This window comes from Aquila chrysaetos, chromosome 11, assembly GCF_900496995.4.
Source record: "Aquila chrysaetos chrysaetos chromosome 11, bAquChr1.4, whole genome shotgun sequence".
Taxonomy (NCBI): Eukaryota; Metazoa; Chordata; class Aves; order Accipitriformes; family Accipitridae; genus Aquila; species Aquila chrysaetos.
This window is the reverse complement of record NC_044014.1, coordinates 5769291-5783398: the sequence shown is the minus strand read 5'-3', so window position 1 is coordinate 5783398 and position 14108 is coordinate 5769291. Positions and strand designations below refer to the sequence as shown.

Below are 14108 nucleotides of genomic sequence, written 5' to 3'. Positions count from 1 at the left end.
ATAAGCCAGAGTATCAGTACAGGAAAAAAGTCCAAGATCCTCTCAAGCATCTCTCCGATATGGCTGTTCGCTAAAGGTGGTTCTTTTTTTTCTGTAACTCTATAAATATGTTTGTAAACAAATGTCTTTTAACTGAAAAGCATTAAACAAGTACAGATACTTTGCTTAAACACATGAGAAGCAAGCCTGAGACCAACATAATCCTAAAGTTAAATACTTTCTTAGACTTAAAATTTTATCACAGACTCCAAAATGCATTAGGAAAAAGACTTTGCATCTTATGAGTCCTGGAAAATTTTCCAGGAGACTATTTTCCAACATAAGAACTACCACATCTAACAGAGCCTGAAAAGTTTTACCACAAGGTCATGAATTTCTTCAGAGAACCATTCTAATCTTGTATTACCCTAACCTACCCAGAAAAAATGGAACAAAGCCATTGCTTAAGGTTTTTCATAGGATTTTTCCATATTAACATAGTTAATAGGACTACAGAAATCCTTTTGTCTCAATTTAATGTAGTTTTTATTTTACCAGTTCATAAATATTAACCCATACACGGGAACAAATCTAAGAGAAGCTGGGAACTAAAAAATAGCATAATATTGCAATATATTCCCTTCCCCCATCTTAAGTAATTTCACCAGTACTCCGCTGTTTTAAAATCCCATTGCAATCAAATGCAAGCTGTTTGGGAACAAAAGGAAAGGGAGGGGAACAGTGAGGCAAAAGGGAGCTTTATTTTTAAAAACTTCTGTAATTACGTCTGATCCATGTGGTAGATGATACTCTTTAACCATTTATCTTCCTGTCTGATAATCCAACTCTGTTACTGAGCCACAGGAATCCTGAGTTGGGGACCCTCTTCCAGGACACACTCATGCCTCCAACCTGCCACTGGATTACACACTATTTATGCCCACAATTGTATCATTCATGGAAATAGAATCCTTCAGATGAAAAGGTCACACACTGACCCCCAACAACGTATATTCTGCCAGTTCAGCCCCTGACCTGCTCAGTGGTGGCTAAAAATATTCAACAGCTGCACAGCACAGTTGCACTGTGGGCAACTGGTGTGACGTTCTGGCCATATGACTGCTCAAAGAAACTTTCCAGGATAAAGATATAGATAGCATTTTAAGAACTGGATAAAAAAACAGAACAAGCATACTAGCAGCCATATTAAAAAATAAATACTTCAACAAAGTATTCTATCAATGCCTTGGACCTCCGTAGAGCATACAACATAACCAAGGTGATGTGATGCAGAGGGGAGAAGCTGTTACTATATATCACCCAGTTACTGGTATTTATGATCACCTATTACCAGTGCTTTAAAAAATGATGTTTGGTGATTACTTTACATCCACAAAAAAGTTAGAATCCAGAAAAGAAGTCTACAATTTGCATTCCAAGAAAGTACCCAGGCAGAACAAAGCTTCAATTCTTGCTGTTGGACACCTATACCTTCAACTTAGGAGTCATGTATTTAAAACCAAAATGTCCAGCTATATCCTCATGTCCACAACAATAATGCATCAGTCTTGGATTGTAATACGAGTACAACAGTTCATTGCACAGATCCCCAATTACTCCAACCACATCTTGTACAGAAGACTGAGTTTTACTCCATGCAAAGTGGAACACTGTCAAACTCCTTAAATCAACATCATAAAGTCACTGTTCCTTATGCATCCCAATTCATCAGCTATCCCTCTTCAGTCAGCAGGAAGAGACACATCTGTTTGGTACAAACCAGAAGTCAAGCTCAGGCATCTTTTCTACAAGTATTCTAGTACTGCGTTTCCATCAAAAATCAAATGCAAATGCCAGCTTAGGCATTTCCACTGATCACAATCTGTGACCAGAAGACGGAAAATTTTCAAAGACTTCCAAGATCCTGTGACTTCACTGTAAGTAAGTATAGCATGCATGTGTTCTTCATAAGACACGGCTTATATAAAGAAGTGATACCGTGCCTAGCCTCCATTTCTAAACATCCTAGGACAAATAATTTGCAAAGAAAATCACAAGTAGAGGATAAAAAACAGTGGTTAGCTTTTCAGCTCCTTCCTTTTCTTTCCTTCATTTAATTTCCTTACCTGACATCAGTTTAACCAGTTACCTACAGCCTGTCATTCTTCCACACTAACATCATTAAGGGAAGGGAGCCTCTAACATCTCTATTAAACTGTAACAAAGCAAAGTCTTCAACATGTAATGCCTCTAAGTTAACCAAGCATTACTGAAATTACTTAACCCGCAAAGTCAGTACTTACCACCCTACTTTACCACTACCAATAACTTCACAAGAGTAGTAGCATTACCCTGTCACATTTCAGAGCTTAGTTTTAAAAGTAGTTTCCAGTGTACTATTTCAGTGAGGGTAAAGTGGAACTACAGAATTAATGTCAACCTGATTTTCAATTGCGCTACATTTGGCCAATTCCAAAACAAATATACACAGGAAAAGAAATATAAAATAAAATAAAACCCCTTGCAATTCATTTATTAAATTATTACTCTCCCAACACAGAGCATTACTTACCTGCTATTGTATGTGTTCTAAATATACGTATATAGGCTTTCTTCTTCTCCCCATCCCCTGCCCTGGCAATTCATATACTGGGCCACACTTAATTACCTGAGCACATTGACATGTATAGGTTTCTGGAAAACTAAACTGTATATTCTAACAAATCACAGTCATATCAGATAGTCATTAAGTCTAAGCAAGGGAAGAAAAGGGCTTTTGTGGAAAAAAACATAGAATTATAATACTCCCACTACAATTTATTAAATTTCCATTATTTGAGAATGAAAACTAGAAGCATTGTGAGAATCTTATATTCTTGATGCAATCATTTCCAAATAACAGCACAGGCCCAACAGAAGAGATACCACATTATAATAAATAATACAAATGTATAGTGGCTAATGAGGTTAGCTCCCAGTTTTACAGCATTTAATCTTCATATTTAAATAGTTTGCTGGCTACTTTAATACATTAACTCATGTATGAGCTTTGTTTAATCCATGCATACAAAGTTCATGTTCTTATTAAAACTTACTACAAGCGGCTGAACCCAAAGTTTCTTAGCAATGCTATCTTTCAGAATTGGGACACTTTTTGCCATTATAGTCATATTTGTTTCTTTTCTGCTACCTGGCTCAAAATTGCTGCTAACCTAGCTTCTCGCTTGTTTCATGGGCAGAGCAAGTCCCTTATCTCTAACTAAAAAACAAAAAGGAAAAACCCAAGTACAGCCAAGACCACGAAGGCTTGTTATCACTGCCTATAGTCACTAAGCAACAGTTCCACAAATATGCAAACCTAAAAAAGGGAGAATTTTAGTCTGTTGGAAGATACACTGTAAACATGAGATAGCCAGGTAACCAAATGACAAACTATTATCTGACAGCTTTGAAAACCTCTCCATGTGAACTGCTTTTAAGCCAACTTGTAATAAATACCACATGCAGCTAAATTTAAAAAAAAAAAAAAAAAAAAAAAAAAAAAACTAAGCCAAGTTAAATAGTAACCAATGTTCAAATTTAACCATATAAAGTCTACATTAAAATCCAAAATGACAATTACAAAATATTATATTACTATGAACACTGTCAAATGCTTTGAATAATAGTACACTAAGGAAATAAGTAAAAACACACTTTACCTTGTATCTCATTTTGGGGCATGAATGAATGTAGAAACCCATATAATAAAAACAGAGATCAGGAGCTTTTTCATGAAGTTGCCTAGTAAAAGCAATTTCCCTGTGAAAGGAAAGAAAAGACTAATTACTTTTGAATACAATTCTTACATTCATTTTACCTCTTCATATTGAAATATTTTACAGCTACCTGGCTCTTGACCTATTTAAAGGACTAGGCTTCTATCAAACAAAAAAAATGAAGATAATAAACTCAAAACTAATACTTAAAGAAACCTAAAGATAATAAACTGAAAATGAATGCTTAAAACCCAAGCAAACAAATCACCAAAATGCAAAACACCATGTCAGGCTTAAAAATACTTTCATTTTTGTGTTTTGTCCTGCCAATGGACTAACTTGAAACTCAAATAAAAGTGACTAAGAGCCTCTATTTAACAGGTTTCTTGTTAATATTCATGTACATTGGAATTCTACAGAAATCTAGCCCAGCTATTGTACACAGACTGGCAAACGTGGCTCAGGAAACAGGGTATTTTTAAAAAATAAGCTTCAAAGATAAGCCTCTTGTTTGTTCTATTATTTGTGTTCTAGCAATTTACATGTAAAAACATCCATCTTTATGCAACAAAAGGTACTTTTCACCCATCCCATGTTTGATTGTATGATTTTCTCATTTATTCTGAAAGAGAAGTGTCAATATATTCCAAAATAAGTTTGCTTTTTATTATACTAGCACAAAGGAAGTAGTATTATTACAAAGATTCAGCCAGTATTTCCACTATAATGCTCATTTTTACAGCATTTGTAACTTTGCAGTTCACTTTTGTAACAAATTTGATAAAACATGTATGTTGGTTCTTACTTTCAATGTCGAAGGGATGAGAGGATTATGAGCACATGCATATAGGAAGCATGTACAAATAATGGGGGGGTTTTATCACTTAATATTAAGTTAGTAATAAGGATGTTTAAATGTACTGAAAACCTAACATTTCCTAACATTTCAGTTGCATGTAGTTTGCTGAGACCATCATGAGTTCATTATAACTCTGTATCTATACCTACATCCATTCAAAAAGAGGAGAATGTCTAGAAATAAGTTACTCCATATCTGAAAATCCAGGTAAGTATAACAGATTCCAGAAGCGAGATTTATGTACTACCAAAAATGTACAAACATGCACTTCATATACATAATCTTTAAGACATGGCATGAAATTAAACAACCTTACCCTTTCATGCAGATTATCCTGGACCTAATTAAACAAATGCCTTTCTGCAATTCAAAAAGCTGGAACACTACAGGGAAAAAACATTATCTTTGCATTTCAAAATCTCTTAAACACTCTTTCCAATTGGACTACGCTATCTGATCTAATAAAACAAAATTACTCAAACTGAACAGAAAGTGAAGTAAATAGACCATGATGTAACGAGGTAAAAATTGGGCTGCAGCAGCAAGTCTTACTATGGGCAACAAAACTTCGTGCAAGTGAATTAGTGCACATGATACTAAAGCTAGCTTGCTTAGAACTACTGCCAGTGTCTTTGCATGTACTACAGTCTCCAGTGATATGCCTTAGGTAAGGACCCTTAACTCAAGTTCTTGCTCTGTCTTTCATTTATCTATTCAGCCAACCCCACTCCAGGCAAAGTTTTATTGCGGGGATGCTAAAACTTCCTTCTCTTTCTGCTTTTCAGGAGTGTGTGCTGTGATCCAAGGTAAGAGAATCCTCCAACTCCATCATTTTACACCAGGAGCAGCCATGAAGTGTCACCATATGGCATAACAAACATCTACCTGCATTCTTTCTGCCTAAATCTTTCCTATGGAAAAGGGACTACAGACTTGCAATTACCTTTTTGTAAAGCTTTCAGTTATGATATGTATCTAAAGAGTTATAATGGCTGTTTGCACTTGGCAAGAGTAGCCAACTAGTGAGGAAGACTTACATTAATTTTATAATACAAAATTCAGACTTAGTATTTCAGTGCTATATAACCCAATTCCAAAAGAAGTTCAAGTATTCATCCTCCTACTAAATAAAGGTTATGAATACTATGGTTGTCTACTATTCATGATTTTAGGTGGTAGGGGGAAGGTTTCACTTTTTCCTGCAAATAAGAATAAGAATCACTCAATATTTCTTCATGATTTTTTTTTCCTTTGGTAAGACTGATATTTCACAAGTAGCAGCTTCCCCCCTCATTCTTTACTTACTTAGGACACGTACATGCCTACATATTTCAAATGATCTTCAAATCCCATCCTTTCTACAACTCAGCATCAAAAATTCTCAAAATATCATGAAGTGGAAATGACAGCACTGCAATGCAGTTTAACCTCCTCAGAGTAAAATTGGCAACAGCTTTGAAGCTATCAGATTCCTTTGCAACAACCTAAATCCTCCCTAACTCTCAAGGTTTTTTTTCCCACTTTTGAAAGAAGGACAGGGTTGGCTCCCTCTAAGACTGTTGGGAACTCATTTTTATTGCCTTAAATGCTGCAGAATTTATAAGCTGCTTTTTCACTAGTTGAGCCATGCACGCATGTTGTGCCGACAAAGTTTTAAATTTATTATGTAGAAAATCTAAAATCAGTTCAAGAATTCATAAGCATGGATTATGTCAGTCTATCATTACATAAAGTAATGTGATATATACAAATACTAAAAAACAACTCTTAGGAGGACTTGGTATTTTATGTTACTGCTCACCTTGCATGAAAAATAATCAGTCTAATTTCAAGTATCTAGCATATGTAATAAAATACTTCTAAAAATCTAGACCACTAATAGACGGAAAAAAGATCAATTCTAAATCACAGGAGTTCCAACATGTTTTCTACACTTGTTAATTCTGATTAGTTTTATAAAATCTCCAGTGCCACTGAATGCCTCAGAAAAATGACAATTCAGACCCTTTGTTAGACAGAGACCACTGGAGATGCTACAGCAACAGCTACATTAATGCTCATGACGACTTTGAAGTTAGCCCTGATTTGCTCTGGAACTGGACCAGATGACAGCCAGAGGTCCCTTCTGACCTAAATTCTTCCATGATTCTACAGTTTCTCCTTCATAAAGAACCATTCTAGAACAAAGTGGGGAAAGCCAACAGGAAGGCAATGTTACCAGCTCTTATTAAAGGTGACATACTCAGAGAAATTGCACTTTAGGACTTAACTGATCTAAAAGCTTACCAGAGAGTGGGAGGAAGTCCTGCTCTCTCACTCCCTAGACATTCTCAGCTGCACATTGTGGCTCCGTCACAACTCCTGCACTAGCTCTGGTGTTAACGGGTTCTCCACTGAGCCAACTAAGCTCACTAACCAGGTTGCTAAAGCAAACAGTCTTCTGCTCAGTAAATTAAACCAGCTAAATATATGGTTTCTAGAAGCCCAGCATATAGCAGAGATGGAGATGAGTTATTGCAGCACTTCATTTCAGCAGCAATAAACCATTAGACTGATGTCAGAAACTTAACAGTGAACTTTGTGGGAAAAACCCTTTGACATACGCATTTGAACAACTCATATAAAGATTATGCAGAAATCACAAAATTCACCACTACAGAGAGAAGAATACACCCAAAAGGAGAATTAAAAAAGAAACAAAGGAAAAAAAAAAAGATTGTTAGGAAATCAAAAGATCCTAAAAATAGTGTTTGTGCTTTACATATTTCAAAAGTCATGCCATATTTACCCATCCTGGTGGGTAATACTAAACGATTAGCTAAGAAGCTCCACCTATAGAGAAGAGGCCTCTCAACAGGATGCCTTGGAGAAAGAAGAAAGATGAATCTCATGATTTAGCACTTCTTTCACATCTGAAGGTGTGTAGTGCAAATCTCAACAGGTAAAGACTTTTTCTAGAATTTCTCACACCCAGGGAAACTTGAAAATAGACATGTCTGGCATGAGGTTCAAACCCAGTTGCTTCATGAGAACCTCCCTGGGAATACCACATCTGTGACCAGCTTACTTCATGTAACAGAGAAGCAAAAAAGCTAAGAAAAAAATTGAGATGCACAAATATTTCCACTCGTTTAGGGGTTTTTTCCTTATAATTATAATGCAACCATAAAATTGCTTATGGAGGAAAAATGGTAACTTGCAATTTACCGTGCAAGTCGTATTCACAGTAAAAAGCATTACTCACTATTCCTACTGTTTTGCAAGACTAGGTTCATAGTTAATTTAAGGCTTTAAAATTCATGGGATCACTCTCTCCATCAGGCTTGCTAAAGACAAAGATAATGAGATTAACATACCTGAAAAATATACTTAGTGCTAGTACAGCAGGAGACTACTAATTCAGAAGACAACGGCTTTTAGGTACTCTATTATTTATGATCTCAATGTGCATAGAACTATAAAAGTGATTAATTTCATTTGGTGACTGGGCTAAGAAATAAGCCAAAGGAAAAATTACCTCTATTCAAACAAAGAAGGGGCTTTACCTGCTGAAACCAAGCAATACTAAATTATTTTCAGGGGCAATAAAAACTAGGCATTTAGTTTCTGAGTAGTTTTTAATCTTTATAACTATTTAGCTAACTAGAAAGATACATCCCTATTCAAGGATGACAACTAAAAATTTATTTGGAATGCAACCAACTGCAGAGAATTAAAAAAAAAAAAAACCCAACACAAATACTTTGCTAGAGATAGTGTTACCAGTATCTGATTAGACTGGAAATAAAAGCTCAAGTTTAGGAACAAGTATCAATTCTTACTATTACGTCTAACCAGATAACAAAAATGTCCTCTTACCGTAACGCAGAGTAGACTCCCAAAGATAAGAAAGAATAGTCTGGATCATAGTACAGATAGACGGAGGACACACAGTAGGGCAGGATATCGATTACACCAACAGCAATTATCTTCCCATCCAGCCAATACTGCTGGTGGAAAGAACCATAGCCACATTCTGGTCCATTTGGTGCATTCTCTGCCTAAGCAAAAACAAAAGAGGGATGTAATTGTCTGACAGGTAGACTTTCAGTATAAAAACAATTTTAGAAAGAATTTTAACAAAAAAGTAAATACTGTGAGAAATTACTCCTGCTATCTGTGTTTAGAAAATGGAAAAAATGAATTTGAGAAGCAGGGAAAATGTTAGTTCACTGTATCATTTGTGATTTTGCTCTACTCATGATCAGTAAACTCTACATATCACGCATCCCAAACATGAATCTGCAAATAGCCTCTGCCATCTAGCATTTATAGTACTGACATGATAAAACAACATGATTCATCAAGTTATTAATCCATTATTACAGGCAAACAAATTCTGCAGATACTCTTTAATTTGACCTACTTTTCAACAAGAGATGAAGCCCGAAGGCAGAGAGGTGAAACGCAGACATTTCACTATACTGGTGCTTCCCAAAGCTGGCTGTGACTGCCTAGTTCCTCCAACACTTTCTGTCACAGCAAGGACCCTACCGCTTCTCTCCCCGACACCCCCAAGCACTGGAAGCACTATGGCCACCAAAATTCAGTTTCTCAGGGTGGCCACTAAAGTTGCTTGAGAAGAGCATTTATTAAAGGACTAAATAGCTTACTCTTCGTGTGCGATTTACTCTTTATGACCAACGAAACACCTTTTATCTAAGAACCTGAAAATCTGTGCTGCAACAAAATCTGTGGAACTTCTTTGTCAGCCCACATCAGAGTATCTTCTGCAAAAACACTAAGGGACTCGCTATTGTTGTGTGCTGCGGTTTTGGACGTGCAGTGAAGTATGTCTCCGGACAGCATGAAGTACCTAGAGCCAGAAACTGATGCTTCAAATAAAGAAGAAAATGATCTCCTAATTTAAACTGTATTACACAACCAACCTTGGCATGCCATTTTCTCCCATGTCAAGTTTACTTTAATCCTGAATTCCACTCTGCTCAACTTAATTATCCATCTAGTCATGTTTTTCACTGCATTGCCAGATCTTCAGAAAGCTGCTTCTCACTCAATAAATCTGACAATATTGCCTACTATTACCAACTGGTTTGCATTACAACAACAGAAGGTGGGTTTAATCAAGTATTTTGATACAGTAGCGCAGACTGAAGAGATGATGGGCAGTAGAAGTTACTCTAATTGGTACCACATGTGTCAAAAGAAATCAATCACGTGAACAAAAACCATTTCAACTGACTTACCCAACCAATAAGGCCCAAAATAAAAGCTGTATAATAAAATGTTTGTATTTTTATATAGTTATATAGCATAAAAGTAGATATGGAGCTACAGATACTGTAAAAGTGAAACGATCAAACATTTGAGAGCTCAATCTGCAGTATACAAGCATATTAGACTTGGATACTAGCATACTAAACTGGGTTTCTTCTCGTTCAGGTAAAGCCTACTTATTCAGCAGTTATGGTTTCATACAATATCATCAACTTTTCAGCAGAGCCAAATGAAATCACATGGTCAGTAGTAAAACTTTTAAGCTGGGACACAGTCAAGTAAGAGAGTTTCTCTAAGGATTTCTCAGCACAGGTTAAGTTCTCTTCTCAGCTACCAGGGTGCAGCCAGTGACAGAAAAAAATGAAACATCTCCTGCAAGCCAAGGGGAAACGTGATTGGTAATATAACACAGACCTGCTTAAATAAGTTTCCATTAAAACAGATTTTCTTTCTTTGTCAAAAACTCATCATATAGGATTTCATGAATGTTAAAAAAGATAGTCTAAGCCAACATGGAAAAGATTTTCACTCAAAGCAAAGTCCTCTGAAGTTAAATGAATGCTGTGTCTGTGTGTGACCCCAAACCTCTGAAACAGCATTGCATGGGTTTGGTCACTGGACCTCTGCAAACTGAAGTATTAGCATCAGTTAAGAACTTCTAGTAAAGTATAAACTACAGTTATTTCACTAATGCAATTACAATGAAATGTCATGAACATAAAAGAGGCTATGTTCTGCAACAAACATAATAAGCACAGCACTGATTTCAGGCAAAATGTTCAGGGATCTCCATTACATTAAGCAAATAACATTTTTAAAAAGAGTAACATTTTCCTCCTCCTTCAGAAAGTTTTGATACAATGTAATCCTTTGTAATGCTTGCAAGTATGTTTTCTCCAATTTCTCAATGAATACTTGGCTCCTTTAACTTGGTTTCTCATGCATCATCCAGGCAGTTTGACATGAAACAGGTCTAGAATATGAAACATTTTCCTGAAGCAGGTTATACCATTTCACACTACTGACATGTCCACCTGGGACTGTGTTTGCCAAAGGTGATGTAAAATATACCAGTGACAGCAGGTGAGCAAGCCCAACTGGAAAGGGCTTACCTTATCTACCCGAAATTATACCTTAGCCCTGGAATCAATCCAGAGGGATCAATTTATTTAAAATTAACAGTTTATACTCAAAATTCAATACAATGAATTGTTATAATCTGATGATATTGAAACAATCAAAAAATAAGAACTTAATCCAGGAAAAAAATTAAAACAAGTAATTTTCTCTCCAATGTTTAGAATATAATACAGACAGATATACAAAATATTCCATCACATGTGAATTCTGCCTGTCTTCATATTCTGCTAGCTAATGATTCCGTGAACACATTTGATTGCTCATATTTTATAATGCTTTATTAAAATTTAAATATTTAATAGCAACTGGTATTACATATTGCTCCAATTAGCACACCTCAATGTAGTAACTGCTTCTAATTGAACTTCAATGATGGGGAAAGTGCTCAATTTTCTTCAAAGCACGTTGGTCTTTCTCTTTACTTTTAAGAGATGTTTTACTACTTTATTATTATTATGGAAATTGCACTTGTTAACCCACATGCCAGATCAGTGTGCAACTGCAGAAGGCGCTGCATACTCGCTTACCAAAAGTGGGTCCTGACCATACTAACTGCATGCTTATTTTTCTCTGGAAGGTTTCATGAAATTTCCTATTTTGAACTTTTCCATTTTACCCTCCGCTGTGCATGGAGGGAGGAGGAAGATATGAAATCCATGCTATCCCTTACACAAAGAAAAAAAAAAAAAAAAAAAAAAAAAGCCAGGAAACCCCTGACTTCTACACTCCAGTGGAAATTATTTGCCGAATAAGTGAAGTGATTAATTCCAGCAGTTCCTTTCCCAAAGGCACACACATACACAACCTACCATATGGTAGATTTCTATCTCTTGGTTAGCAACATATTTCCTTTTCAGTACTACGTTCTCCTTTCATTAGGGATTAGTGGAGATACTGTGAAAGCAGCCTACAATTATAGGCTCTGTCAGCAGAGAGGTAGCACTGCATGTTTTCATTTAAAAAAGCACCCTCACAGAAAAAAGGGCCAACAGCATCCTGGGCTGCACCAGGCAGAGTGCTGCCAGCAGGTCGAGGGAGGTGAGCTTTCCTCTCCGCTCAGCACTCGTGAGGCTGCACTGGCAGTGCTGGGTGCAGTGCTGGGCTTCCCAGTACGAGAAAAATACAGACTTACTGAGGCAAGTCCACAAGGGCCATAAAGATGATTAAGGGGCTTAAGCATCTGCTGTATAAGATGAGCTTGAGAAAGCTGGGACTCTTCAGCCTCAAGAACAGATGACATGGGGAGGTTTTATCAATATGTAGAAAAATCTAATGGGAGGGAATGAAGATAAGGGAGCCAGATTCTTCTCAGTAGTTACCACTAACAGGACAAGAGGCAATGCATGCAAATTAAAAGACATGAAATCCAATCTGAACAGAAGGAAACAGGTTTTAACTAAGGTGGTCAAACAATGCCACAGGCTGGCCAGAGAGCCTGTGGAGTCTCCATCCTCAGATATTCAAAACCCATGGGCCTGGACAACCTGCTCTAGCTGACACTGCTCAAGCAGGGAGGTTGGACTAGGTGATCTCAAGAGGTCCCTTCCAACCTGAACAATTCTGTGATTCCGTATCAAAATAAAGTAAATCAACCCACTGCAACAAAATGTGAGACACTGTCTACAGAGTTAACATCTGTATCTTATTGGAAAAGTACAGTGTTTGAGCTATACTGTCAACTATTTAATCATGACAGTGATAGTAAGCTTAAAATGCTAAAAAGATTAGTGAAGCTGCGAAGGTACAAAGGACTTCAGTAGCAAGAAACTTTGACTATCACCATGTAGACATTATGGTGATGTCTACACCACTATAAGTAAAAAAGCAATTTGCCAAGATCTCTAAATGAGATGAGTTTTGATTTAGTCCTGAACAGTGCATTGATTGTGACTAAAATATGACATTCAACAGAAGGTGATCCTGGGAATTACAGAACTGGAACAGTATCATTTGTTATTAGATCTCCTAAAAATTAACACATCTCAATAAACAAAATAATGCAGAGCAGAAGCTGCTGTGCTTTTCAAAGAGCAAAGATCTAGATTCAGAAATGTCTTTCAATTCTTTAGAATTTAAAAGCATCTCAATATGGATAATAGGAAACAAAGCCAGAACAAATGACCATTTACATAATGGCAAGCAGCTCACTTTCCATCACGCTGGATCTATTTTGTTCTCCATACTGGTAGGTGAATCACTGAAAAACTGAACAATGTTGCAGCAAACTGAGCTGATGAATTAAAAGTGTTCAGGATGGTTAAACACGAGCTGAGTGTAAATAACTACAGAAAGATCCCATAACACCGAGTGATTAAAAAGGCAGAGGAAATATCAAATGTTCTTAAATGCATGGAACATAAATGCATGGGGGGAAAAATATTGCTATATACACATCCAAAACAATGGGTATAAATTAGCAATTCTCTCAAAAAGATGCTTTTGAGAGCAGTTTTATGAAATCATCGATTTAATGCTTAGCATCAGTCAAGATGGAAAAAGACTAAAGAGCAATCAGAGAGGGATTTGAAAACAAAATCAAAACAAAACCGTCATCTGACTGCATAATGCCATGGCACATCTGAGTGCTGAGGCTCATTCCAATTGTTGTATCAAAACAACATGGAACAACTTGGGAAGGACAAACACAGAGATGACTATTAGTGATGCCAACAGAACCACTGGCCCAGAACAACCCCCCTAACTCACTAAGCACCAAAAACTAGGAATCACCCTGAGCAGTCCAGATTTTCCCTGTGCCCTTCTTCCATAAACACTCTCACCTTGGCAACAACAGGGTACCAGGCCACACTGGTTTTTCGCTAAGACTCCTGCATGCCATTCTCCTATACTGAACCATTATAACGGAACCTCTCCAAACAAGGTAGCATTTGCATATGTGAAGTAGTAAAATGGCAATTGTCTAAAGGTAGTTTCTAGGACAAAAGGCTGATTAAAAAAAACCCACCAAACAGTTCTCTCTACATTATCCTGTTTACTGCTAGAAAATTGCCTAGTTTTCTGCTACTACATACTGTATCATTTTTTTAAACTATTCATTTTTTGTGCCAGAGCCCATAGCCAAAACAGAAACTAAA

The 14108-nt window shown here is 36.6% G+C and overlaps 1 protein-coding gene across 10 annotated transcripts in view; it reads right to left on the bottom strand.

The window, feature by feature from the left end:
• ATE1 (arginyltransferase 1) overlaps window positions 1-14108 on the bottom strand; it is an 86335-nt gene that overhangs the window by 45936 nt on the left and 26291 nt on the right. For all 10 annotated transcript variants that reach the window (XM_030030702.2, XM_041127459.1, XM_041127461.1 and 7 more), the window contains 2 exons: window positions 8455-8636; window positions 3681-3780 (listed from right to left, as the gene is read on the bottom strand). In XM_030030702.2, coding sequence (XP_029886562.1) covers window positions 3681-3780; window positions 8455-8636 — 282 coding nt within the window. The remainder of the gene's footprint in view (window positions 1-3680; window positions 3781-8454; window positions 8637-14108) is intronic.